This window comes from Marmota monax, unplaced genomic scaffold (genome assembly GCF_021218885.2).
Source record: "Marmota monax isolate L192 unplaced genomic scaffold, Marmota_monax_Labrador192_F-V1.1 WCK01_AAM20220418_F8-fsc00083, whole genome shotgun sequence".
Classification (NCBI taxonomy): Eukaryota; Metazoa; Chordata; class Mammalia; order Rodentia; family Sciuridae; genus Marmota; species Marmota monax.
This window is the reverse complement of record NW_026692848.1, coordinates 2,369,516-2,397,151: the sequence shown is the minus strand read 5'-3', so window position 1 is coordinate 2,397,151 and position 27,636 is coordinate 2,369,516. Positions and strand designations below refer to the sequence as shown.

General features: G+C 57.2%; 1 protein-coding gene across 3 annotated transcripts in view; it reads right to left on the bottom strand.

Moving 5' to 3' along the window:
- Window positions 1-27,636, bottom strand: part of Rps6ka2 (ribosomal protein S6 kinase A2) — a 298,320-nt gene that overhangs the window by 217,525 nt on the left and 53,159 nt on the right. Inside the window, exon 4 of one of the 3 annotated variants that reach the window (XM_058580915.1) lies at window positions 23,578-23,628. The exons of 1 other annotated variant lie outside the window; for it this stretch is intronic. In XM_058580915.1, coding sequence (XP_058436898.1) covers window positions 23,578-23,628 — 51 coding nt within the window. Of the gene's footprint in view, window positions 1-1,952; window positions 2,412-23,577; window positions 23,629-27,636 lie in introns of those variants that run through there. One more of the 3 variants, XM_058580917.1, reaches the window with a different exon arrangement.

Here is a 27,636-nt window from a genome sequence, read left to right as displayed (position 1 = left end):
TCCCGGCACTCAGTCTACTTCCCCCTCCTAAGCAGCGTGGAGGGAGTGTTCCAACTGGGCCCCAGTATCTTCTTCCTATGGGCCACTTATTTAAAGGAAGGCAAGTGGGTCTCCTTTCCACTCAGCCTCCAGGAAAGAAAACCAAGTTGCCAGCAACCCCTCAGCACCTCCGCTTCAGCAGTGCATAATCACCGTGCACTCGCAGGCACAGCCATCTCTGCAAAGTAATTAGGAGGGTCCTGCCGTCAGTTCTTCTGTGTGCCAATTAAAACACTCGGCCATCGTTGGCCAGGAGCACCAAGGAACATAATGAATTTAAACACAGGTTCTGGGCCGGCAGCATCCGGAGCAGCTGGTGGCCTGCCTGCTCTCTGGTGCTGCAAGTCACTCCCGGGGAAGCAGCGCTGCCGGCACAGAGTGCCTGACGGCCGCGAGGCGGAGCTGGCGCCCAGCAACGCCATGTTTATTTATAAAACAATTTCTCCATCGAGGCATTTGAATATTGTCTAAATTTGTCTCATGAAATATGAAGCAATCTCACCTTCCTCTTGACAGTCTTTTCATACCCAGGATAATAACGTTGCAGACTTAGAGTTCATCTCCTCTCACCGCAGCAACCAGGAAACCTCATTTAAATAGAGAGGAGTCTTCTTTAAAAACTCGGAAACTTCGTGCCTATGCCCTTGTGCTACTACTCACTTAGTTCTCAGTCAGCTGCCGGGTATGTGGCTCAGGGCTAGATCACCTTAGGTTAAATTTCCATCAAATGGAAACCACCTTTGAGAGGTCACTAGACTTATCCATGCTGCAGAACCATCGGGCAGTGTGGGGAAAGACGGACAGGGTCACTTATCCACCCCCAGCCGTGCACTTTTGGTATGTGCTGCAGAGAGAGTCTCACACATATGCATAAAGAAATGTGTGCACAGAAATCATTTGCAAAAGCAAACATCACAAAACAAAACCAGGAACCACCTGGGTGTCTACAGAGGAGAACTGATAACTCACATGCTCAGGATGGACTGTCCCTCCTCTTAGGGGAATGCTGCCGCGGATGGCTCTAGGAACCCAGTGCAATGGGTGTGAGTGAGGTGGCCCAAGGTCATACTGCACCAAGTGCCTTGTAAGAAACATATTTTGTGGGCTCCCAAGTGACAAAGATCCTGGCAAAACTCTGAAGTGGAGCCAATGTGGAAGAGGGGGAGGAAGGAGGAGGGCCTGGGGAGGAGGCAGGTCAGGGCTGAGGCTGACAGAGCCACCAGACAGGTGCCACAAAGCAGGCTCCCAGTTACTATTTCCCTGAAATCCTAAGATACTAAATTTCGAGGTTGTTTCTCGTCTGTTGCCCTATAGAGGCTGCACTTGTGAGATGACTCAGAAGCAATTGAATCTGCAAGGCCACCAACCCCTGTACCTAATAAACGGTGCTCGCTTTGGCTTCATCCCCTGCAGCTGTCTGGGTGGTGACTGGAATGTGAAATTGCTCTCCTTCGCCCCGTGGGCTTGTGCAGCAGAGCACCAAGGGACCACTCGTCCTCCCTCCTCCCGTGGCCATCAGCTCCTTCAGAGAGTGACATGGCTGCGGCCAGGCAGTCTGCTGCTCTCCATCGGCACTAAAGACAGCCCCAGACGCCCCCTACAGCCTGTTGAGGGCAAGTAGGTCTCCTCGGCCCCACCTGCAGCAGGTACCTCCCGCGTGTCTGCCCCTCCTAAGTAGAACACTCTACTTGAGCAGAGCTGGAGCCCAAGTCCCTTTTAGTTTACTCTGTTCATTATTTACGTTTTCATAAGGAAAAATAACCTTGTTTTTTTGTGTATTAAAAAAAGCACAATTCCCCATTGCAAAAGAAAGACGCTCAGAGTAAACTGAACACACTCTGTCTCGCTCCCTTGGGTGGAGCCACTGTGCCCACCCCCAAGCCCGGCTAGAACTCATCTCCAGGTTACGGTACCTGAACGTCTCGCATCCTGCCTTTCACGTCAAGCACACGCGGTATCTTCCTTATCACCAAACGCGGGCAGGCATACTGCCGAGCATTCCTGCTCCTTCAGGGGTCTCTGTTCATTACATCATTATTGCACATAGTTCCACAGAGTTCCAACTCCACAGTCCAAAGTCCATTCTCCAGAAAGTCCCTCAGCATTTTGGAAACCCAGTGGTAAACTTGCCCCGTCCGTTGCCTGGTGGTACTGGGAAGGGGGCTCTGGAGGGAGGCCCGGAGGGCAGCTAGAGAGAAGGGGAGGGCCTGCAGGCAGGGCTTCCCCAGAGCTGAGTGGAGCGCCGTGGCGAGGGGACCGGCAGACCTCAAGCATGGCACTCCATGGGGACCAGGTGCTCAGTGGCCTCAGTAGCCGCAGGGAACACTGTAATTTCAGGTGCCTTCATCATGTGGCCTCATGAGGTGGACTGTTAACTGTCCCCAAAGCCTTAGAAGTAGTTACCAACATCATTTCCATTTTACAGATGAAAGAGCATATAACTCTCCTGGGTTAAAAAAATCTACATAGTTGGATACAATGCCCTGCTTCCCTGGAGACTGCAGAAAAATAAACCCAAGAGTCGTTTTTAAAGGGAGAGAGAGAGGGAAAAACACTCTGCCTCAGAAATACAGTTTCCAAGAGCTGCAGAGCTTCACAGCACTCCTGACAGGCCGAGCGTCGCGCTGAGTCAGAGCTACTTGTCTGCATTCAACGCCTTCAACAGTGTTAACATTTCCTCTTTCCCTTGACATTTTTCATGGTGTGATTCTATATTTAAATAGCTTTAAATCTGAAGCTGGAATGCAAAAATGCATTGAGCAGAGAAGAATATGAGACCCAGGAAAACCGCAAGGTCTAGAGCCTGCACGGGAGCAGCTCACAGGCAGGCACAGGCCTCCATGCGAGAGGAAACTCCCTCTTCCCTCCAAGGATCCTCGGGCTTGTCCCTGGCATCCAGCCTGTGAGCCGGGAGACCAGGCTGGCAGCTGCCACTGCACGGGACAAGCTCTGCTCTACGTCTGAGTCAGGGCCCTGGTGGGCACAGGTGCCGCAGTCTGGCTGGGCACAATCAGGAGCCACTTGTCAAAAGAAACTAACTTTATTTTTAGAACCACACACGCCAAACAAAACAGCCTCTCAGGAAAAACCCTCAGAGCCTCAACTGCCACCACCGGCTTTCCACAAGCCTCTCTCTCCCACACAAGCTTCTCTCCACCTCCCACAATCCTCCTGCTCTTGAGGCCGATTGGCTGGGTCACGTGGGCGGAGCCAAAAAAGTCCCCCAATGAGCAGCTCCGTGGTCTGAAAGGGCAGGGAAACAGCCCAATGAGCATCACCGCAGAGGAGCCAATCAGCTAGATGTTGCTGGGGCCGCTGTGAGCCAATCATCAGCCAGCAGCTGGAAGCTTGCTGGCAGCTGGAAGTTTGCTGGGGCCCCTTTGGCTGTGGCTCTCAACACACAGGGAGCATGGACACTGTGTGTTCTGCAAAGGATGAAAGAGGCTGTCACTGGGTCAGGAACCTTAGGTCCAGGAACGGCCACAGTCATCAAGGCCAATCACATTCTTACCCTCCACACTCTGCACAGACACAGCCCCCTCCTGGAGATCTCCAGTGATCAGCACACTCTCCACGGACGCAGGCCATCGCATCCTGGAAAGGTTCTGAATTGGAAAAGAACTCGGTGTGCATGGGCACCTGGCTCCTCATGGCTTTCTTCCCCTGTGCTCATGGTAGCAAGAGAACGGTCAGAGTGAACCCAATCCCCCTCCATAAAATGGCCACTACTTCAAACCCACTGCATTCTTCCACTCAGCCGTGGGAGCTCCCTCACCTCTCCCTCCAGGGCATACTCATTCATAAATACTTATGGGACCTCCACCTGGCCATTTCTGGTCTGCACAGAACACAGGACAGGACTGCACACAGTGACAGGGTGTGCTGGGACATCAGGGACCTGCTGTACTCTAGACCCAACGCCCCTCCAGGCACCACGAAGCCAGTGGAACTACCCAGCGTTGCTGGGAATCATGGCTCAAATGAGCACGCCGACCAGTGCCTCATTCCAGAACAATCCTCAGCCTGATCATCTGTTTACTGCTGAGGGGCTCACAGCACCTAAAATGTACACCTAAAACCAGTGGAATCGTATTAACAGAAGCAGCTGCAGGGAAACAGACTACTCATGGATGTGCTGTCCATTTGATCCATGAAAACTAATTGTCTTTCTACGGGAAAAAAAAAAAAATTAGGCTCCTGTACCACACTACGTGCAAAATCACATTGAGAACAACAGTTCAAGGTCAGAAGAACAGCCAGCATTTAGGTTCATAAACGGGGAAAGCACCTTAAACAATATTCAAAACTTGCAAAAATATAGATGGATTTGAATATTTAAAAACTTTCTTACTCCAAAAGACCCTGCATGCAGGGAAAGTTAAAGACAGAAAACTATCGGGAGCGGGAGCATGGGAGGAATAGAGAACTCCAGACAGGGCAGAGGGGTGGGAGGGGAAGGGAGGGGCCTGGGGTTATTAATGATGGTAGAATGTGATGATCACTATTATCCAAAGTACAGGTATGGAGACACGAATTGGTGTGAATATACTTTGTATGTAATCAGAGATATGAAAAGTTGTGCTCTACATGTGTAATAATAATTGTAATGCATTCCACTGTCATGTATAAATGAAAAAGAAAGAAAGAAAGAAAACTATTGATGGTATTTGCAGAATCCCAACAAGGCATTGACTTCCAGAAGTCATAAAGAACGCCAGCAGTCACTGAACAACTGAACCCCGCAGGAAAACAAGAGAGGGGTGAATGGTCACCAACCTGGCCGGTGACAGGGAAATGTGCATCTGGACACTCCACTTGCAGTCAGCAAGATCAAACTGTCTGCAGACTGCTGTTGGCAGGCATCCAGACCCTGAGTCCTGGGCAATCCCACAACTGAGAACGTACGTGCATCATGGCTCGACTCCACACCTGCACATGGACCTGCAAGAAACTTCTGTGGGTGAGCTTCTGTCAGGAGTCAACAGCCAAAATACAGACACAGTGACAGTGCGTCAGGAAGGGGACAGACAGGAGATCAGCAAAAAGACAGGGGCACCACGATTCCACAGGGGAGGCTTCAGAAGCCCGAGCTGCTTCGTGGCCATTCTCACACATTGTTTGTGCACACGTCGCTCATACGTGTTATGAAATGGGAAACGTGGGTGAGAGGATTACAGAATTAACCCAAGCCAGTGGTGGCCGAGGGCCTGGGTGGGTGGGTGGCATGAGCATCTCCGGGGCATCAGCTTGATTCTGCGATGCTATGAACATGCGCACGGCCATGGTCCCGGCTGGCGGGGCTCGCTCACTGTGTGTGCACTTGAGGTGGAACACCAGTCGCCTCTGGGCTTGTCTGCACTGAATTCTCCTCCCCCCCGCCCAAAGAGAAAAAGGGGACATACAAAAGTGAACATGCCTGGTGCATAAGTGACACTGAAGGCCCCTGATGATGCATCTCAACTGAGGTAGGGGCTGGTGTCACCAACACTGTGCTGACAATCAGCTGCCCCAGGAGAGACCAGTCGGTCTGAGCACCTTAATGCCCAAACCAGCAGGGCCATCAGGAGAGTCCGGCACACACTGCCCATGGGGATTCCAGAATGTCTGCACAGCAGCCTGTGGACAGATGGGCCTCAAGAGGAGCTGCCTTCAAGGAGAAATGCTGCGGGGATTCCCTGATGGTATGCAAAACCTTTTCTTTTAGAGGGAAGGCTTATGGCAGGATCCTTCCCAGGGAGGGTCCCTGAATGAGTCCTAAGGAGTCCAGAGCTTGGTTCTCACCGACAGCAGGGCACACATTTGTTGGCAAATCACTTTTGTGTGTCCCCTTTTTCTCTTGGGGACGGGGAGAATTCAGTGCAGACAAAACAGTGGTGAGCCTGCACTCCCCGGAGCGGCAGCCACGCAGGGCCTGCTCTGCTGGGACGTGGTGGGCAGGGGGTCCCTGTCCCTCAGCCTCCTTTCCAGACACCCACTCTCCTGTGCTGTCCCTCTCCTGGATGCAGAAAGGTCCCACACCGTGTCTTTTTCTAACTCATGACGCCTACCTAGTTCACTATTCGATTCACTGCACCATTTAATCGACTACTTCATTTGACCCCTGGGCAGGGGTTTTTCTTTATTTTGTCACTGGTATGCAGGACACTGCAGTGTGTCCCTGCCTGTGAGCTCTGAGGAAGGAGCCTGACTCTCACCCAGGGCCCCATGTGACCAGGAGGTTCCTGGAATGGAGACAGGCATCACTGTGCCCAAAGGCTCTGGGAGAGGCCGTCATCGTCCACCCAGCGGGGGGCTGGGATTCTCTCCAGGGCACGCCCGGCCCAGCTCAAGAAGTGGAATGGAACAGCCAACGCCAGCCCCAAAGACGGTTCTGAAGCTGAAGGGGGCGAGAGTGAGTGGCCACAGCTACAGCACTCTGTTGTTTGGATCTGCATGTCCCCAGCAGCTGGCTCAAGCCCCTGCAGCCAGGTGAGCCAGCTGGGCTCAGGAGTGGCCGGCGAGAGACCTTAGGCATGCCCCGCTTCCTGAGGACGGAGCTGCTACCACCCTGTGTGTGGGCTGCGATCTCAGGCTCACAGGGCCCCTGCACTGTCCTGGGCTCCAACAGCAAATCAGCGTCCAGGCAGGAGGACTTGGTGGAGATCATCGCCCTGGGTACACAGACCCAGCAGCTCAGCCCCACAGTCTAAAGAGCAAGTCGGAACCTGGCCATCTCGAGTGTCAGCTGCTTAGCTGTACCGCCGTTTTTAATGGGCGTGTAACATAGAAATCACAATCGACAGGCACTCGATGCCCTGCACATGTGACACTGGAGAGCTGCTCTGGCCTGGAGCTGCCCAGCGGCAGTGCTGCTTACCTACAAAGAGCCCATCAGTTGTGACCCGGCCCCAGGGAGCTGCTGTGGGCCCTGGTGCCCAGGTCCACTGAGACATGCACATGAAGACGTGAGGATCTCAAGACACCGTATTCACCCGACCCATCCATCTCGCTGTGCACCGTGGGTTCTGCAAAAGGGATCCTCTCCTGCTCCTCCCTCCTCCTTCACTCACAGGCCTTAAGTGACCAACCAGGCCTGCATCAGGGCGGCATGGCAGCCAGTGGAGTGCAGCCCCGTCTCCTTAGCAGCAGAAATGCAGAGTGAGCAAAGTGTAGGTTTGCATTTTTTCTTTTCCAGCCAGTTTCTAGCACTTTTCCCAGTAACCGCTTCAGTCACAAAGTGTCTCGCATGGACCTTGGGACACCACAGAAATCACAGCTCCCCGCGCCCAAACCAGCCCCAGCACCTACATCACACCAAGCCCTGAGGGGACCTCTCCCTCTCACAGGGCACTTTGCATTCATGAAATTCCGTCCACTGACCTGGATTTTCCTTTTTAAAAAGTCTCTGAGGACAGACCCTCCTGCAGATGCGGGGACCTCCTGGGGCCGGCCGGGTCCCTGGGCTACTGTCGGAGAGGCAAAGGCACTGTGTCCTCCCAGTGTGTCACCCTCTGAGGCACCCTCTGGCCTGCTGTGCTGCAGGTGGCTCATGGGCCATGCTGCCATGCTGTGGACACACTGAAGCCTGGGGACAGCTGCTAACTGTTGCCACCGGCACGCAGAGGAGCCAGAGCTCATGGGGCAGGAGCCAAGCCCTCGAGGCAGTAATGAGAGCCCCAGAAGCATTCCCGCCTTTCAAAACACGCAGCTCTATGGTGACAGGCTAAAGAAAGAACAGTGCAGGGCCTCTGTCCCCAGGGGCCTGCAGAAGCCAAGCTGGGGCCGGCCAGAAGATGAGAGCTTGCCCAGGAGTGACGGTCTCCTAGGTCCAGGGGCGAAAGCCACGTGCGTGCACACACACACACGCCTGTGCACTCATGCAACACATGGCCAGAGCCCCTCCAGACCTTAGCTCTGTGCCCACTCGTGCCAGAAGCTGCAGAGTGGACAGTCACACTGTCGGGGAGTGACGGGAGCCACCTGGCTGTAGACGAGCCATGGGGTGGCACCCTGGCACCGTGCACCGCCTTCCTGAAGTACTGGCACTGCTCCCAGCACACCCCAGGCCACTCTGCCCCCTCCTCCTGGACGGAGTCAACAGGCACTATTCCCAGGTGTCGGCACCGAGTCTGAGGTCAAGGTCGAAAGGGCTAGTCGCTCCTGTGGCTCTCTTGGCTGGTGGACAGCATCTTCTCCCTGTGCCCTCCCACAGTTGTCCCTGTATGTCTGTGTCCTTTGCTGATAAGGACAGTGGTCAGCTGGATTAGGACCCACGTAACAGCCTCATTTTACCTCATTCACCTCTTTAAGGTCTCTCCAAATACGGTCATGTTCTGGGGTCCTGGGGTTAGGACCCCAGCACTCGGGTTGGTGGCACAAGTCACCCCTATCGGCTGAGTCCCCAGTGCCAGGTCTCCACCCTGTGCAGTGTCTGTTCAGAGAGGCAGGGGCCAGGGCAGTGTGGGCCGCAGCTGCTCGGAGGTGGCCCTCTGGGAGCAGGCCATTCTCCCTGCCTCCGGCTGCTTAAGATCCCAAGGGCACTTTTGGGCAGCCAAACCGTCCTGGTACTCTGTGAAATGACCTTCCAGACAAGAAAGCTGCAGCCCCTACCCTACAACTGGTGACTCAGGAAACAGGGCCTGTCTTGGGGAGGATGGATGGCCCTGCTGCCACTTCCCTGCCAGGGAGGACACAGGGGCAAGGTGCAGGGTGGCGCTGGCCGCTGGCCTCTCTGGTCCCCAGGCCGTGCCAGCCCTTGCCGGACCTGCAGGCACTGTGGCCCCTGAGCACTCCTCTGGCCCCTGCAAGTTCTCCGTCAGTGAAGAAGCTAGTCGACGGCGTGTGGGGAGGGCTGGAGAACACGCCAGTGGCTGGGACGCGCCTGCTGCCCTGAGCCAGGGATACCACCGGTCCAGGGTGCTCCTCTTAGTCACATGACCTATTCCAAACTCCCCTTTTGAGGCTATTGCCACATTTTAAAATCTGGGACAGGGACAGCAGAAAGCCCAGGGTGCCCTGTCCTCTGTCCTCACAGCCAGCACTCCGACACCAGGCAACACCAGACTCACCTGTCACCACACCTGCAGGTGCTCCCCCAGCAGCCCTGGAGCTGAACAGCAGCCGGTCACTTCTCACACTCCACCCAGAGCTGGGGGCGCCACGGGGTGGGGGGCTCAGTCCCGGGCTGCCCCCCAACAGCCCTTCCCTTCTGCCTGACAGGCTGTAGCCCAAGGTCCCCACAGTCCCCTCCTGGGTCTGTAATCTGCTCCAGTGGCTCCCGGACGCCATGCTGACTGGCTCACAAGGCCACAGAGGAATGGGACGGCTGGAGTTCCCAGGCCCGCTCCAGGCGCCGCCTCGGCCCCCGCACATCCTCAGCCACCCCGAGGCTCGCCAGACCCCTTCCTTCTGAGATTCTGTGGCGGCTCCATCACACAGGAGCTCAACCTTTAGGCCTTGGCCAGTCCTGCCTTGGCCTCATCCTACATGTGCCCATGTCCCCTCATCCTACAAAGACTCTCACCTCTCCAGAGAGTCCAGGATGTGAGCAGGTGTGTGTCAGGACAAGGACCAGATACACACTTCAAGTATGAGACACCAACAGCTGGGGGCGCCTGCCCTCCGGGACTGTGGGCTGTTGAGAGCACGACCCTGCACAGCGGTCGGGTGGGAAGACCTGTCTCTTGCCTCCCTGGCCGAGCCCGGCTGGGATCCTGCATTTCAAACAGCAGCACCTACATATGCTGGGCCCATCTGTTACAGGATGGAAACCCACAGGCAGAACCCACGCCCAAATCATATCCATGAAGCTCACCCGGGATCAGAGGATATCAGGCTTGGGTGCCTCAAGAACCCTCTGATTCAGTAACAAGGGGACAGACTTAGGTCTACAGAGACAGATGGGAATAAACAGAGTAAGTCTTCAGGGAGAGAGAAAGATTTTACTCACAAGACAGTAAAAACATAGGGAGATGGTGGTTTGAAAAGGAGACATTAGTGAGTTTATCAATGGTTATTAAGTATGCAGATTAATTCAGGCGATAGACCAGGATGACGGTTAAGGCTGTCACCAACGAGGACGAGTCTTGGTATGAGAACTCAGACCTCTCCATAGACAGAAAGATGCAGCCAAGAGAGTCGGCTTTCTCCAGGGCGAAGCGGGACTGGAGCCCGGGTCTCCCTCTCGTCTCTCGTCTCTCCCTCTGGTCTCTCCCTCTGCTCCCCACACCATCTCCCCCAATTTCCAATAATTCTGTATTAGTTGTCATTTGTTTCCTGGCAAAATCTGGACCAGAGAGAGCCCACACTTTGGGGCGATGGTGGCCTGACCCCTCTGGCTCTGAAGCTCCCATGCTCTGCCCCAAGACAGACTCTCCTCCTGCCCTCTGCATGGCTCTGCTGGCCCGGACCTCGGGCTGCCGCCAGCTGCCGGTCGTTGTGTGACTCGGGCTCTGGAAGGCAGGGCAAGGTGGCAGCCCACAGGCAGGCCCGAGGCAGACCTCTCCGCCGGCCCCACTCTGCGGGCTGCCTCCAGGGGAGGGCAAGGGCTGCGTGCTGCTGGGCTCGAGCACCAGAGAGGCCGTCTTCCTTCTCCTGGTGGCACTGCTGGGCCGGGCACAGATCAAACCTCAACAGTGAGTGTCCACGGAGCCCCCCAGGTGGACGGAGGGCTGCAGCTCTGGTCTCAGGGTGGCCCCCCACCGTGTCCACGCTGAGCTGAACCCCTACAAACAAAGCTCTAGTCATAACTGCAGAAAGTGGGGCTCTGTAGAGACCCACAATAGTACAGTCCTGTGGGGGTCCTTTCCTGTCTCCTGCTAAACACAAACGTCCCCTCCTGAGATAAACGCCACCGGCTCCGAGCTGGCCTGCTTACCAGCCTCCTACCAGCTGTCTCTCTGACATCACTTTGTGTTTCGAGCCAACACCTCGGCTCAGATGAGTCCAGCCACAGGACCCCGTGGTGGCGTGGTCCTCTGCGGGAACGGCCTGCCTGCGGGCAGAAAGGCGGGCTGCACCTCAGCAGAAGGCAGCCCGCCTTTGCTAACGTGGTTCCCACCCCAGGACAGTTACCAGCAGCAGCAGCAGCCACGAGACAGGAAATCCACACAGCTGTCCCGGCTCAGTGACGAGGAGGGACAGAGGCTCCAGGACTCCCCACATGGAGGTGGCAACCTCTCTGAAGCTCAGGAGAGACCTGGCCAGACATCCGCCAACCCAACACGCAGATGTCTCTGTGCACACTTGGATTCTGTCTGCAGCTCAGCTCTGTCCTTCACCCCTCCCTGGACAACTGGCCCCAGAGCCCCAGCCACGTAGACCCCACCTCCAGGGGAGTCGGCCACGCGCTGGGGGCACTCGTCACACAGGACAGGGGTTCCCAAGTGGCCTACGTGGGAAAGGTCTTGAATGAACAAAATCTGCCAGTTTAAAAACAACGTCCAGTGTTTACGATACAGGTCTTGTGATTCTGAGGAATGGCAGGCCCCGGGGCCAGGAGATGCCTGCTCAGGGGACTACTGCTACGAGGAGGGACGTGCCACTCCACTTAGGGCCATGTAGGAAGCCCAGAGCAGGAGGAGAGTTAGCAGGAGGGAGCTCAGGAGAAGCCTTGGGTTTTGTGGGGCGTCCTTTCTATGAGGCCCCTGGGGGCATCCTCCTGGGGCTCAGACAGGGAAATAGATGTGTCCCCCCATAAGCCCTGGATGTGCACTGGGTCCGACCTCAGGCTGAGCGCTGCCTTCCCTCCTGAACCCTCTTCCTCACCTCCACCTGGGCACTTGACCTTTATTTTCAGTCTTGCAGAGAATATGCTGAGCTTCGTAAGTCTTTGGGGAAAGACGAGGTGTTAATTCTCCCATAGACGTGATGTTCCCTTAATAAAGCAAGCACTCATAGGAGAAGCCGTCCCCAGGGTGAAACAGACCCAAGTGCTAGGACTGGCCTTGTGTGCTGCCTGTGCTTCTGAGTCTAGCCATGCCTCTTAAGTCATCAGGGTTTAGCATTCTTAACCCCAAAAGTGGATAGAGGCAACTTTCACTCACCTTATGAAGTCATTGCAAGTGTTGTTTTAGGACTTACTTTAAAGTGAAACACAACTTCCCTTAAACTTTATTTTCATGTGCAAAGATCTACAAACATAAGAATATTAAGCATAAACCTGCAAATAACTAAGCATATACCCCTTAGAGCTGTGCCCAGACACCAGAAAGTCAGAACACGTCTCCTCACACTAGGAAAAGCTGTGTGCGCCTAGTTGGAAAGTCAGTTCTTTGAAAAAGGTTAAGACTCACAAATCAAGTCTCCCTGGGTGTGCAGTGACTTTTCAAAGGGTATTTGATACTTTCCCTTTTTAAAAAGAAGTATGCAACAAGGATTAGAAGTAATTCTCTAATAAGCCCCGGAAATAGATGGAGGTGCTCTCACACTTTGGACTGTGGACAGACTCATTCTTACTGCAGGTGACAGAAAATTCTTGTGGATTGTTAGCTTGAAAATGGGCAAATCTGGGGGCAAGAGAGGGAAACCAGTGTCCACTGGGGACAGGCTCTTAGTTTGGGAGATGAGGTTCTAAGTGTGGACGATAGTGATGGCCGCAGTGCGGCTGTGCTTAATGACCCTGAACTACACACATAAAAATGACTACAATAGCACATCCTGTGTGTATATTTTAGCACAGTAGCAAATCATTTTTAAAAAGCAAACAGAATTTTTAAAGGTAAACTGCTAGATAGTAATGAGTTGATTCTCTCCACCTAGAAACCAGCCTCTCGGTGAGCACCACCTCTGTCACCACCTCTGCCACCGTTTCTTTTTTTTACTTCTTAACTTGCAGGACTGCGGCACGTGCCCGAGTTTAGGAAAAGGCCACTGAAGAACAAGATCAAGTTTACCGAGGCTCCAGCACAGTCCAAACCAGAGAGCGGACGAGGAAGAGAGCCTGCACAGATGCCCTGCTCTGTGGGAGCACCTGCGGCCTGAAGCCTGGCACACCTGCCGCCTGGCACACCTGCCGCCTGGCACGCCTGCTGCCTGGCACACCTGCCGCCTGGCACACCTGCCGCCTGGCACACCTGCTGCCTGGCACGCCTGCCGCCTGGCACACCGGCCCCTGGCACACCTGCCGCCTGGCACACCAGCCCCTGGCACGCCTGCCGCCTGGCACACCTGCCGCCTGGCACACCTGCCGCCTGGCACACATGCCCCCTGGCACACCTGCCGCCTGGCACACCAGCCCCTGGCACGCCTGCCCCCTGGCACACCTGCCGCCTGGCACACCTGCTGCCTGGCACACCTGTCGCCTGGCACACTTGCCCCCTGGCACACCTTCCCATCTAAGGGGCATGAGAGTGCTCTGCCCAGAAGTCGGCGTTCCTCCTCTCCTGGGCCCTCCTGGCTGAGCCCTCTCACTCTGGCAAGTCCCTGCAGGAGTGAAAGGCACTCCCAGGCCCTTCCCAGCCGCACTCTCTTACCTTTCTGAGAAACAGCTTCTGCAGCTTTCTGTACGGCAGCCCGGTCATCCTGTCTGTCAAGGGCCAGGGCACGGGCTCCACTGGCATGTGGCTGGAGCCATTCTACCCACGGTGGCCGCCTCTTCCTTTATCACCTCCCTCAGCGTGGCCGGCTTGTCACCAGGCAGCCAGCACCTGGCACCTCTCCCCTCCCTCCCCCTCTCCCCTCCCTCCCCCTCGCCCCTCCCTCCTCCTCGCCCCTCCTTCCCCCTCGCCCCTCTCTCGGAGCCGGAGGCCCCCACCCTGCAGGCGTTAGCAGGGAGGTGGAGGTGCTGGCTGCAGACAAACCCAGTTCTCTGAACTCTGAAAAGAAAGGGGAAAGCCAGGAGAGAGCAGCCCCCAGGCGGGCCAGTCCTCAGCTCTAAGTGCAGACCTACTTACGCTCCTCTGAATCCTAACAGGGTTGGTGCGACATCTGGCAGAGCCCACCGAGCTGGAGACGCACAGGGAACTATCATATGAGAAAGGCTGTCCAAGGCCAGGAGTGCCGGCCCGGAAGCCTCCCCACACGCACCCTCTACCTGTGGCAGGCCAGGCTGCCACCTGCCTCTGCTGCACAGGACCACACCTCCCTGCTTCCTTAGACTAGATAAAGGGTGCTAACAGAGAGAAGGTGGATAAAATGGTGGGTGACCTACCGCCCCGTGATTATGCAAGGATGGTGTTAGCACTGGCTCTGGCTTGTACCCTGCATCAGGTGGCCTCCTTCACCCGACCCCGCCACAGAGACACGCACACGCCCGTGCACACACCCTGTCTTAGGACGGCTATGGCAACAGAGGGAAACTCCTGCTTTCAAAAATGTCTTAACTGCTTCCAGCTACTGACAGTGGACCCATGGGGAATGGGGAGATGGCCAGAAACACGCTCTGCCTGTCCTCACCAACCCCCGTCTCTTGTCCTATCTGGTGCTGGGCGATTCCTGCACGTCACCGTACTGGACCTCCTTTGTCACACCATCAGTGGCTGAACCCAGCTCCAGTTCCCTACAGTCAGTTCACACCCCCCTCCGAGAAGGCCTGGGCCTCAGAACCCTGGGATCACCTCTTCCAGGGACACACTGGAGCGTCCGCTCACACCCTGTGCCACGGTTGAAGGCCAAGCACCCGCCTCAGGCAGATGGTGCCCCTCCTTGGGGCTTCCAGATGCCTGGAGGTTGAGTTCTGTCAGAGCCAGTGTGTGACACCCTGCAGTCCCAGGGACTCAGGAGCCTGAGGCAGGAGGACATCAACTTCAAGGCCAGCCTGGGCAAGGCAGCAAGATCTGTCTCAGAAATAAAAACTGGGGTTAGCTCAGTGGTAGAGCATCCCGGGGCTCAATCCCCAGTGCTGGGAGAAAAACATTCATTTTCACTATTTGTGACCTATTCAACCCCTTAGAAAACAGGCTTATCTCACGTGTGGAAGTGGTACACATTGTCACAGCACTGTCCCCTGGCCGTGGGTGTCTGCAGAGAGGGGAGTGGGTTTACTTTGGTGCACAACACACTAAAGTTAAAGGCTTCTTAGGAAATGACCCTGTAACACCCCAAAGAAGGAGCCGGAGTGAAGCCCGACAAGCCTCCACAGTGTCAGAGATGGAGACTGCCACCCAGGGAGCAGACACTGCCCAGGCGGGGACACCACAGCGCAGACTCAGGTCTGGGTACAGACTCGGGGCTTTGAGCTCTTTCATTCCTGGGAGCTCGCGTGGCTTAGACGAGCACAAGTCCTGGGGCAGCCTGAAGCGCTCAGCCGCGGGCGTGGGCCTTTCCTGCCGCACCCCTTTTGCTCAGATGCTGGGAGCAGAAGCTCCCGGCGACTCTTCTCCCCAATTCTCAAGCCCTGACTTGGGAAATGTGTGAAAGGAAAGCAGAGGAGCAGGTGGGGGCTGGAGGGACCCACAGGATCAGCTGCATTCCCAGTTCCCCGGTGCCACTCAGTGAGAAGGTCCCTGACAGTTAACAGGTGGTTCCCAGGACTTGGTGCCTTTGAAGGTGCATTAGCCAAGCAGACGGGCCTGTGATCCCTGGTCACGACAGAGCTGGCGGCTTTGTGGCGGCAACCTTTCATTTTTAATGGGACATAATTGCAGGTGGATGTAAGTTTGTGGATGGGACGTTGCCATGGTGACAACCCCATGCAGTGGCCTTTCCTTCTGTACCGCGGGAGCTGCCAAATGACCTTGGCCTATTCATCTCCAGCCACGTTTTAAAGAAATTATTGTCAAAAACAGCTCGATGTTTGTCAGCAGCTGCATTAAAGGACTCACTATTGTCACATGGGCATCCACACTCCAGCACCAGAATCACAATGGTCCCCCTGAGGCCCAGGGAGTCAACCACCACGGCTCCATGATGGCCCGTCAGCCACCACGCTGAGCCTGCAAATGGGCCATGTCTTCCTGCCACCCACAGCACTGTGTCTCCACACCTCTGGCCACTTGGTGTCACCCCAGACCTGTGCTGAGGACAGTGCCATTGGGGTCAGCCAGGGGAGACAGGCCAGCGGGACCACAGGGCCACGGGCCCCTGTGGGGAAGGACAGGTGTGGTGTGGCACCTCCTCCGGCCACCAGCAAGGTGAGGCCGGCCTCCCCCACGCTCTCCTTCCCACCCTCCTCCTCGTGGGATACACTGGAGTGTCCACTCATACCCTGTGCCACAGTTGAAGGCCGTCCTCCTCCACCACTGCCCCTGGAAGTCCCACCCAGAGCCAACAGGTGTGCAGTGTGACAGGAAGAACACGCAAGCCCCCAGCACATCCCGGCAGGTGGAGGGCATCTGTCCAGCGGGAGCACCCTGGGAAAGGGCCTCCTCTCAGCCAGAGCAGGTCCGTCACTCAGGGCCACGTGCCCGGGCAGGAAGCAGGCCCAGGGCACTACTGTGTGTGGCCAGGAGGATGAATGAGCAATGTCCGCAGGGCGCTCAGAAACGTGAGGGACACTGGGCAAGGCTTGGTTAAAGGAGAGCGAAGACAGCGCTGAGCAGACGTTCTGTCTGGGAAACAGCTTGGGGAACAAAGCGGCCAGACCGTCCCCCTCCTGTGCGGGCAGAGCACCGGGAAGCGCTCACACATCAGGGGGCAGTCCAGGGCACAAGCCAGGCTCCAGAGCCCGTGGCACAACCAGAGATGTGCCTGTGCTCCCACCCTGACGAGGAGGAAGGACCCAGCATCCTTCTCGGTGTCTGTCCCAGAATCGTGGCTGCGTGACTTGGCCTTCTCTGCACACCTGCCGTCAAACACTGAGTCAGAGTCGGGCCCTGTGCCCAGGGGTGGCTCCCGGACCCCTGGCAGATACCAACTCCCAAGGACACAGGTCCCCTGTGTACAGTGACAGATTTTTCAGGTGACCTACACAATGCTCCTGTGGATCCTAAGTCACCTGCAGGTCACTTGCGACCCTGACGCAGGTGAGCGCCACGTAAGCCCATCAGGCCGTGCGTGCCAGTCCAGGGCCATTGCCTCCTTGGATGTTTTTGGTCCCCACCCGTGGCATCTGTGGATGTGGAAGCCACAGGTCAGAGGGCTGTCTAGGTATGCCATGGCCCAGTCGTGACATTCCCACGAACTTCGGGAAAGCAGGGTTGTTGTGATCCTTACTGTTTGTCTAGAAGTAATGGAAAGTGCTGAGAGTTCCAAAAGTGATGTCTACCTGGGTGCGGCTCTGACACCAGGCCACCCACGCTTCCTCTTAGAGACCATCTTATCACACTGTTCCCCAACTCCGAGGACTCTGAGTTAGAGAGGGCACCGCTCCCACTGGGCAAGGGAGCATGGAGAGAAGTGTGCTAGGCCCTTGCACAGGGGCATGGAAGGGCCTTGGTCAGTAGACAGTGACAGGTGAAGAAAGGAGCCCAGGGAAGGAGCAAGAGGAAGGTGGAAAGAACCTGACAGCCAAAGCTGAGAGAGGAGCCTCTCTGTGTTAGTCAGCTTTCTGGCACTATAACAAAGCACCTGAGATAATCAAAAAGAAGGAAAGGTTTATTTTGGCTCATAATTGCAGAGGTTTCAGTATATGATCTCTTGGCTCCATTGCCTTTGGGCCCAGGGCAAGGCAGCATGTCATGGTGGGAACACATGGTAAAGGAGGCTGCTCACCTCATGGTGGCCAGGAAGCAAAGAGAGACAAAGGGCCAGGGGCCCATGTCCCAACCAGGGCCCGCCCTAGTGACCTAACTTCCTCCACTGGGCCCCCCCTGCTGAAGGTTCCACCACCACCCAGCAGAGCTACAGCTGTGCCCAAGGCTTCAGCACATGGCCTGGGGATGGCCTGGATCCAGTCACAGCACACTCCACAGGAGGGGTCAGGGAGGGCTCGGCAGCAGATGTGGCCAGTGAGAGCCAGGACCCTGGTGCTGGGTCCAGCAGCGCGGAGCTGCTCTCCTCTGTCCTAGGGCCGTTCAGGTGGGAAATACTGGACCATGGTGAGGAAAGAGGGAGTCAGCTGGAAAGAAGGGCAGGCAATGCCCCAGGGCAGATGGGACCGAGCAGCTGTGGGTAGAAGGTGCTGCAGGCCAGGGTGCAGCCGGTCCAGCGACTGAGGTCCAGGAGCCCCGGACAGTGTGCTTCCCTAATCACGGGGCCTGATGCCAACACGGTGAGCCACCCCAGAGAGTCTTGCTCACTGCCACGGACAAGGCTGTGTCACAGGGCCTGAGGCCTGCAGCCCCAGTCACACCTGTGTCCACACCAGGGTCCGTGCGCACACCACGCTCTGTGTCACACGGCCACTCTCACAGCACATCTGTCTGTGCACGCACAGGCTTCCATGGATGTGTGTAAACACGTGTGCGAGGAAAGAACAGAGAGCCCAGGACATCAGGAAGCTTCCCCTGAGTGGTCCTCTCTCCAGTGGACACCCATGCTGCCGGCCAGCCCTGACCCGGACCACACAGCCCAGGGGAAGAACAGGCCGTGCAGGACTCCGGGCTCCAGGCGGGGGCTCTCTTAGTCCTCCCCTCACTGTGGGCAGCCAGGACTGTAACGAAGGGCAGGAAGAGGGGACTGCTGGAGAGAAGGCGGTCAACACAGTGAAAGGCCATGGAAAGAACCACAGCACCCATCTCACTGCAGGCCACGGAGCTGGGGACCGCCACGGGGCCTGTGAAATAACTCCCTGGACAAGCTGTGACTCAGGCCAGGCTCTGCAGAGCCCCGAGCCCAAGAGGGCTCACAGTGTCACCAGGCTGCAGCTTGGCAGGCGCGTCCACAGCCGCCCTGGGGCTTGGCAGGACCCTCCAGGCCAGGCCTCCCACGTGCTGCACGTGACGCTGCGTCCCCACGGCATCCGGTGCTCACATCTGGCTCAGCGTGCAGAGCTCACTGGGGCTCAGGAGGGGCCGAGGCGACGGTGCATGCTGAACCCACTGAGCTTCCAGTGGGTCATGGATGTCCACTCCTCCAGCTCTCTCCAACACCAGGATTTAGGAAGTCTGCCCTAAACCAAGCAGGACGTCGGGCTGCCTTGGGAAGAGTCCAGACAGCAGGCCGCCTGCTCCCTAGGCCTGAGGCTCGCACCGCCCTTCAGCTGGGCAGCCGAGGGGTGCGGGCTCTGGCCATCTGCTCTTGCCATGGAGGAAGGGAGTGGGGCGCGCTGCCCTCCCACCTCACTGTCCTCCCTCCTGCTTTGTGAGGTCATGTCCTAGGGCTGTGCTGTGACAGAGATTCAGGAGAACTGCAGGCTCAGGCAGAAGGTCTCCTGTGGGTGGCTGCGGGAGCCGTCGCCACAGCTTTAGGTCACCTTGGTGAGTTGTGGCAGCTTGGTCAGTGAGCGGGGGGAAGCCCTCTGCCCTTGTCTTGAAGAGCAGAGGCCTCTGACGGAGGAGACTCTAGTGCCATCTGCCCCGCAGCCTGGCCCTGTGCCTGCGGGTCATCCTAATGCTCCCGGGTGAGGCGCGCCTCGCCTGAGTTGCCAAACTACGATCACTGTACCCGTAGCGTAAACTTCTTTGGAAATTATAGAAAAGCACCCAGAAGAAAAGAGAGGTCCCTGGATCCTGGAACTCGAGGAGAGTCCGTGGGCGTCTGTCTCTCCCCAGGGACTCTAAGCCCTGGGGTATCGCTTATTGGGGGCTGGGCGGTGGCCAGAGCAAATGCCATAAACGGGGTCAACAGTTTCTCCTGAAGTTAATGCCTAGGTTTTCTCCAGTCGTCCCAAAGGAATGGGAAAGTCTGGCTTTGATGAAAGGATCTTCCTGACTCTGAACACACTTCCCAGTACCCCCCCCCCCAGTCCTGCTGCGGCACCCACAGATCTCCAGGCCCCTCTCACCCTGAGCACAGGAATGGCGCTGCGTTTCCCTCTGGCCATGGCTCATGGAACACAGAAACCACCAAGACGTCGTCTCTGCTTGCTGGTGGGCGTACCCTCCGCCAGCTGCCACCCTGTTCCAGAAGCGTCCCTCAGACCCCATCTGCCCCTGAGGTCCTCACCCACCGCGAGGCCCCCACCACCGGCGCCCCTCCCTGCCCGTCCACACGTGAGGTGCCTCCGCTCGGCAATCCAAGCCAGTCCCCAGGTGGGAGTGGACCTGGAGCCCTGGGTCAGAGGCCGGCCCTGGCAAGGGCTTCTGCATGAACACCAGCCGTCGCGGAGACTCCCGTCTAAGAACCGACTGAAAAACCAGATTGTGTTTTATCGCCAAGCTTCAGCTACCACCTCCACATTACAAAACCCAACGAAAACAAGAGGCGCCGGCCACTGCCAGCGTCCCGTGCCCAGGAGTCAGGAAGAGGCCAGGAAGGACCAGGGAGAGACGGAAACAGAAACCGCTCGGATCCTCGAGCAGGGAGAGGAGCTGGCGTGGCGGGGGAAGACGGAAAGGGTCTGTGACAGCGGTGCTGCGCCATGGCCCGGCGTCCTGCAGGCCCGGCCTCCACCCTCCGCGGCCTCCATCGGCACGGGTGCCAGGACGGGTGTTTCCCCAGTGCCCCGCTCCTCAGCAGCGGCGATGAGGCTCTGTGTAGCCCAGGTGCTGTCCGCATCCCACTGCGTATCAAGGGTCTGGCAGAAGGGCCGACTGCTGCGCAGCTACTAGGATTCGAGCTCAGCACACGCCCACACGTGGGCACATACCTGCTGACGGGCGTGTCCAGGGGTCAGGCCCGCCATGTGTCCTCACGACAAACCTTAGGGCTATTTCCATTTCCTACCCAAGGCCCTCCTTGTCCCTCCATCCTTGACCTAAGGCCAGGTGACAATGATGGAGAGTGGCCCCGTCCCTGTGTGTCACACAGTGGGAAGTGCTTGCTTTCTTCTGGGTCCACCGGATCCACAGGTCACTGAAGAGTGCGACTCTATGACGGGGGCACGTGTGTTCACCCCACGGCGGGGAGGAAAGAGGATGAATCCAGGACTCTTCCTCAGCAGAATGCCCAGGCCCTCACATCTGGCCAAGGTAGGTCCGGGGACAGAGGAAAGCACTCTCCCTTTGGAATCTTAAACTTCTTTGTCTCTTTTCTAAAATTTCTTTTTATGAATCCAAGAAAATCAACAATGAAATCAAGATAGGAAAGGGGAAGGTCAGTCAGCTCTGAAACTGGAGGCAATCTGCAGGGTTTATTAGGAAACATACCCAGGAGACCTGCAGTCGTCTGCCGGGCAGCAGCGGCTCCGTGGCCCTTGCTGTCCAGGCCCAGTGCCTGCCTCTGAGGGGCCCTGAGGGGGCTGCAGTCCTGTGGTTGTAGAATACTCTTGTGGCCTGAGATTTCACCGTCTTGTTGGAAACACCCATGGAGAGGGGGCGGGAGGGAGAGAGCGTGAAGCCGTGGCCAGTGCAGGGGGACCAAGCCTCCACTTAAGCCACTGCCCCTTGCTCCCCTTCACACCCGTCGCAGTGCCTCAGGGTAGTACCGCATTGGGGCTGATTGGTGGGCTTTTCCTTTTGAACCCAAGGCCTTGCACATGCTGGACAAGCGCTCTACCACTGAGCTGCATCCCCAGCCTCAAATCTGTGGGTTTTACCCTAAACCTAAGGGACTCCTGCCCATCAAGCTCAGGGTGACCCTGAAAGCGTGGCCAAGTCCCTTGGGGCTTAAAGGGAGCAGAGCATCTTGCTGCAACGTCAGACAGACTCCTCCTGTGCCTGGCCCAGGGTGAGCTGGAGTGCAGCCGTGGAGGGCCCAATTCCACCACCGCCCTCAGCGACAAGGCCTGGAAGGAGCCACTGGTTCCCGCAGGTACCAGCAGCACCGGCACCAACCATCATCGGCAAACCCATTATCACTGCTCACCAGACCCATCCCTTGGCCCGTGCTGATTTCTATGACCAGGAAATGGGGAATCAATACCAGAACTCCCTCCCATTTGGAGTGCCTAGGCCAAGCATGGACGTGATGAGACATATGACAACAGAACTTGGAACTCCCAAAGAAACACAGGTCCGCACACGGCTGCATGAAGCCAAGTGAAGCTTTCTAAGAAGCACCATCTACAGCTTAAGCAGCTATTTCTTTCCTGAACAGGTCATGAACTGGAAAGCTACTCTGAAAAGTGACTGGAAGTCATTATGAAGAGCGTAGGAGCGCACTTGTTCCGTTTCTCCCACCACGACGCACCTTCTCTTCTGACTTCATTTACATTAGGATGCCGCTCAGCCTAGCATCCAGGCATTTGCTAGCCCCTTAGATAAAGATACCTAGAACCACCTTGAACGCGTACATAGCCAGGCATCTGCTGTCACCACAGTGCTGCTGCTGGCTCAGATTTCACGGCTGGTGAGGACGCCCAGTCCTGCATGGTGACGCCATCAAGACTCGCATTTAGCTGGTTGGTGTTAGGTCGTTAGTAGAAACACATTCAGACCCCAACAGGTGCTGGGCACGTCTGCAAAGCCCGAGGCTCTGGCTTCCAGTTCAGCAACCGCCCTGTAGCACCGTCCCCCAGGTTTAGGCTGCGTCGGTCCACCAGGCCTGCCTTGGCCACCCTCCTTCCCTGCAGAGTGGAGGACAACCCGTGGCCAGGCAGCCCCCTGGCAGGTAGAGGTACCCTTGGGTGGACTCATGCTCCTCTCAGAGGCCTTTTATTTCAAAAATGATGCCAACTACGCCAGCCAAGCAGGCCGCTCAGGGCGTTAGCGGAGACCGACCAGCCTGAGCGCAGGGTACGGGCCACGCGGCCTCCTGGCCCACTTGATTATGGGGCCAGATGGTCAGGAACAAACCTAGCACTGCCTGAGAGCTTTCGTACTTGGGATGGGACGATTAAAACCTGAAGGTTGGGTGGGGGGTAGCTGAGGGAAGAGCGCGTGCCCAGTACATGCGAGGCCCTGGGTCACACTGAAAAATAAAGACTGAAAGTGGAACCCAGAGAGCTGATCAAAACATGGCAGAAATCCATCTTGATCTAAAAAATCCACCTTGGGCCTAAAAGCTCCTGCTGAGAACCTTGTCCACCCCAGCACCAGGTCTGAGCCGGGTGGGCCAGGTTGCCGGGGCCGCCCACAGGCCAGGCTCGTCTCCCTGGGCGTCTCTCTCACCACCTGATGGCAGCTTGCTGGGAGGGCGCAGGGGAGACGATTCTGCGTTGTTTTTGTTTGTTTTTCTTTTTGTACTGGGGATTGAAATGTGGGCGCTCTACCGTCAAGCTACACCGACGACCTTTTCCATTTTATTCTGAGGCACGGTCTAGGCTGCCCAGGCTGGTCTCCGACCTGTGACCCTCCCTCCTCAGCTTCTTGAGTCACTGGGATCCACGGGCCTGTGCCGCGGCGCTTGGCTGCAAGATGGGGGTCTTAAAGGAATATTGCACATGAGACCACTCAAAGGTCACCCCAGTGGGCCCCAGACTCCAAATACGACTCCCAGGCCAGGCCTGGCAGGACGAGAGTCCCATTGGTCCACAGCAGACCCTGCAGTGCACAAGCCCACACCTGCCCTCGGGCTGCCCCCGAGTGCCCAGTGTCCAGGGGGCACCATGCAGAATCCCACTTTGCCAGAAGTGGCCCATGGCTACTCTGGCTAGACTCTAGGCAGTCTGAAGCAGCCAGGGGATTGAGAAAGACCTCACGGGAGCGTTCCTCAGGGAGGGCTCTAACCACCTGGAGGGAGACACACGTGGACACTGCTCACCTCTGTGGCCGCGGCTGGCTGCGTCTCTGCCGGGGTCCCGTCACCTTTGCCCTGGAAACGCAGAAGGAGGAGAAAGCACCTGTGAGTCTCGGGAGGTGTCCGCAGCATGTGGCTTCCCCGTGGCAGCAGTGCGCCGGGTACCGACCTTGCCTGCCGCCTTCTTGTGTCTGAACATTAGTCTCCACATGCCTTTGAGTGACTGGGGGTCCTTGTCCAGAGTGGGGAAGCTCTCAAGAGAGACCTGATACAGAGGGGAACTCGCAGCGTTTGCGCAACTTTTAAAACCACCGGAGGAAGTGACGATGTCCCCTTCACCGACCTCAAACTCAACTGAAAAAAGATGCTGTCTAATCTGGGGGACAGCAAGCACCCGGCCACCTGCATCGTCACCGCAGAGCAGGGAGGACTTTCAGGTCACTTCCACACTCCTGTTGCATCCAGGATGATTCTCCAGTGACTTTGAGGGTAAATTTAACCTCAGCCTGTTGTGTGCTAGCACAGGCCTAGGGAGGACCCCAGGCTCAGACAGTCACAGTCCCACACCCGGGGCACATCCCCCACACCTCCCTCCTTCTGAGCCTCTCTGGCGAGAATGACGTGAGGTGACCTGGAGATGTCCTCAGTGCTCAAGGACGGAAGTCTCACCTGCCCTGGGTGCAGGGCCTCTCCCCACGCGCTAGCCCTCTGCTCACGGTCGCCAACAGCCAGAGGTGCAGAGCCACCCAGAACTCAGTCCACGTCCTGTACCCCCAGCTGAGGGCTGGGGCTCCAATGTCTGAGAGCAGGTTCTGAATGAAGCCAGAGGACCCGGGGGACTTGACACACCTCTGCTGCCTCAGACTGCCCTGGGAGGTCACCAACACCATGAACTTTGGGGTGTGTCCCCAAAATGTGCTGTTAGAGAAGGAGCTCAGGAATCCACCACGAGAGGCCCGAGCCTTGCTGGTGGCTGTCCTCAGCCGCAGCCCCTCAGTCTTCCCACACAGCTGACACGCAGACGCTTTAGCAGCGCGTCCTCAATGCTCCACACCAGGTCTGGGCCCTGGCCACTAGCTGCCATCTTGGGAGCACACTGGAACCATCTGGAAGCTGACAGGTTCCCAGCCCAGACCCACAGACGCCCTGGGGACAGATCTAGACCACCAGCGTGGGGTGCTTTCCAGCTGCGTACCTGACGCCCAGGTTGAGTCACTGCTGGGCATGTTTGTCCTCTGTGTCCCCTCCCCGGGTGACGCCTACCAAGCTCCGCAGCTCAGTCTCTGCTGCTGGTTTCCCGTGGTGCACCTGCGGGGTGCTGGGTGGGCCCCAGGAGCCACCCGGGGCTCGCCAGCCGCCCTTCTCCTTCCTGGAGACCCCTCCCTTTCTTCTGTGGGACACTAGCTGCTCTAGTCCAGATGAGAAAGCCCCTCTGGCAGGCGCGCCGTCTGCGCCAGTCGTGTCCCCATCTCCTGCCTACCTGAGGTGGACACGAAACCCCAGGCCAGCAAAGGCCATCCAGGGTTCCAGGGGCCGGCAGCCTGTGCCCATGGCCTAAGAGCCGCCGTGTGCAGCCTGCACCTCGGACACCCTGCCTGAGGGAGAAGCCACACAGCGTGGGGAGAAGCGGACCCTTGGGAACCACCTTTCTCAATGGCATGTGCCACCTGCTCACGCCGGTGCGAGTTGGTTTCTGTGACTGCGTTGCTGGGACCCAATGCAGAAGTCGGGGCCATTCCAACGCACACAAAGAGCACGCGACGGGGACCCCAGCTGCACAGATGCTGCACTCTCCCACCACCTCCCAACCACAGCCGACCCCCAGCACCCAGCCTGTCTGCGGGGGCCTCCGGCCCCGAGGGAACCCACTGGGCTGGGCAAACAGGGAGCACTCAGCTCGGTGCCCCAGAAGACAGGCAGCTAAGTCTCTCATGTGGAGCGGGCTCCCTTCCCCTTCTGGTCTCCAGGGCCTCCACCTCGGTCAACACTGCGGATGACGGGGTCACACCAGGGAGTCAGGGTGAAGCAGGCCCCACCTCCAGCCCCATCCTCACCCTTCCTGGGAAGCTGGTGTGCTCCCCACAGGGCCAGGGCCAGGGTGGGGGACTGGGACAGCCAAATGCCTGCTTCTTTAGCCCCAGGGCATGAGTGGAGAGGAAGTTCCTCCCAGATCCCTCCTTCTGGGAGCCTCTGTAGGGCAGGTGGGGAGGAGGTGGAAGAGAAGGGCTGGCAGAAGAGGGTCCAAATGACACCCTGTGGATCTTCCATCAGTGGGGGTCAGAGCCCTGCAGGAAATCCCAACTCCTGACACAGCCCAGTCGGTCCCTCTTCCCTGCTCACACCCGTCACGGGCCCACAAGCTTGAGAGCGTCAGAATGCGTTTAGCGTGGCTTTAATGTCGTTGCGGTTGGTGAGGTGACACGGGACTTCTCGTACAAATGACAGTACTCCAGGCGTCTTCCATGAAGAGACTTGTCAACTCACGGGAGTTGTGGGGGAAGGACAGCAAACATTCTGGTGTGTCAGAAGTTTCTAGACAAATGATCAATGGCCATTTTGGAAACAAAAATGGATTGGCTATGTCTCTGAACTCCAGGAAGTGGGTCTGAAGTGGCACCCCTTTCTCCACAGAAAAGCCCTCTTCACCATGGCTGATGTTAGGACTGTCAGCAGAAGAGTCTCTTTAAAAGAGTCCACTGTAGATAAACTTCCTATTTTCATGTCACCCTGTTTACCTGGCCACTGGCCGAGAAGATACCAGCACTCCAAGTGCTGGACACCCCCTTACTAGTTTTTCACACACATATCCAGTATAGTACTTTGAAGAACTGTGCAAACAAGGCCTCTGGCCTTGAGCTGGGCTTCACAGAGATGTCCACATTTTTAAGATAAGTTACAAATGGGCCCATGGTAACAGCTGACAGGGGAGGAAAGAGAGGGGAGAAGAGGCTCCCCCCTTCTCAGGTGCTGTCCTTGAAGGGTTAACTTGCCCTGAACAGTGAGAGAAAAAGCTGATTTTACATGAACTTCTGCAGACTGTGAACTGCTGAGCCCTTCCCCTTACATGCTGGGGATAAAACTCTGAAACTCCCTGAACTCGGGATTCAGGGGATTGATTGATTACAGCAAAATCTGTGCCCTCTGAGCCTGGCTGCAGCCAAATAACACTGTTTCCTGCCGTCTTGGGTGCCTGGCCTCGTCTGTCCCTACAACAGGTCATGTCCTGCAATGTGGAAGCCAAGCCGAGCAGCTTTGGACTCTCTGGTCTGGATGACTGAGCCAACCCCACTCCTCCCAGGTCCTTTACTGTCGCCTTTGGAGCTCTGACCAGGCAGTTCACAGAGCAGAAGGGGCCGGCTCCCTCACTCCGTCTTGCCTCCCTGCTTGCTGGATGATGGAGGACCCTGGAGACTGTGCCCCTTCCTCCTACTGCACATCTGGACGGCCACTGGCAAGCTGCTGCTGGAATCGACTCAGGTGCTCTCCTAGGTGGAATGGGTACCTGGGTCTAGGCAAGGGCCACACCTGACGCTTGGTGGTGGTGGCTGGTGGCCCAGCGTTGCTGTTCTTACCAACGGAGGTGCACAGCGTGTCAGCACTGGTGCTCAGGGAGGCGTAGCCCGCCACTTCACGCCCACTCTGGAGCACCACGCTGGTGAACCTGCCCGAGACACACTGCCAGGGACAAGGCACTCGGCCCCAGCTGCCCACCAGGCACCAGAGCTCGGCAAGCCACTCAACCACCCAGGCTCCGTGTCCTCGTTTGCAGGGTTGAGGTGAGACAGAGCCTGTATCCAGGTGTTGGAGCAAGGAATGGGCAGGAACGAGGGGGCCCCAGCAGTGTGGGATGGGCCAGGACGTGGGGCGAGGGGCTTCCAAGTCACAGCAGCAGGCCCTCCCAGGCCCCCAGCCCTCTTTGAATTGAGCCCAGGCCTCAAGGCTGCGAGGCCAGTGCTACCCTCCGGCCCTTCTTTGGGAGACTGGCCAGGTGCTTCCTGCCTGTGCTCTCCTAGGGCTCCTCATGTGGACGAGTGGTTGGAGAGGGTCTGCGCTGCCATCACGCCTGACTCCCAGGTCAGGCCT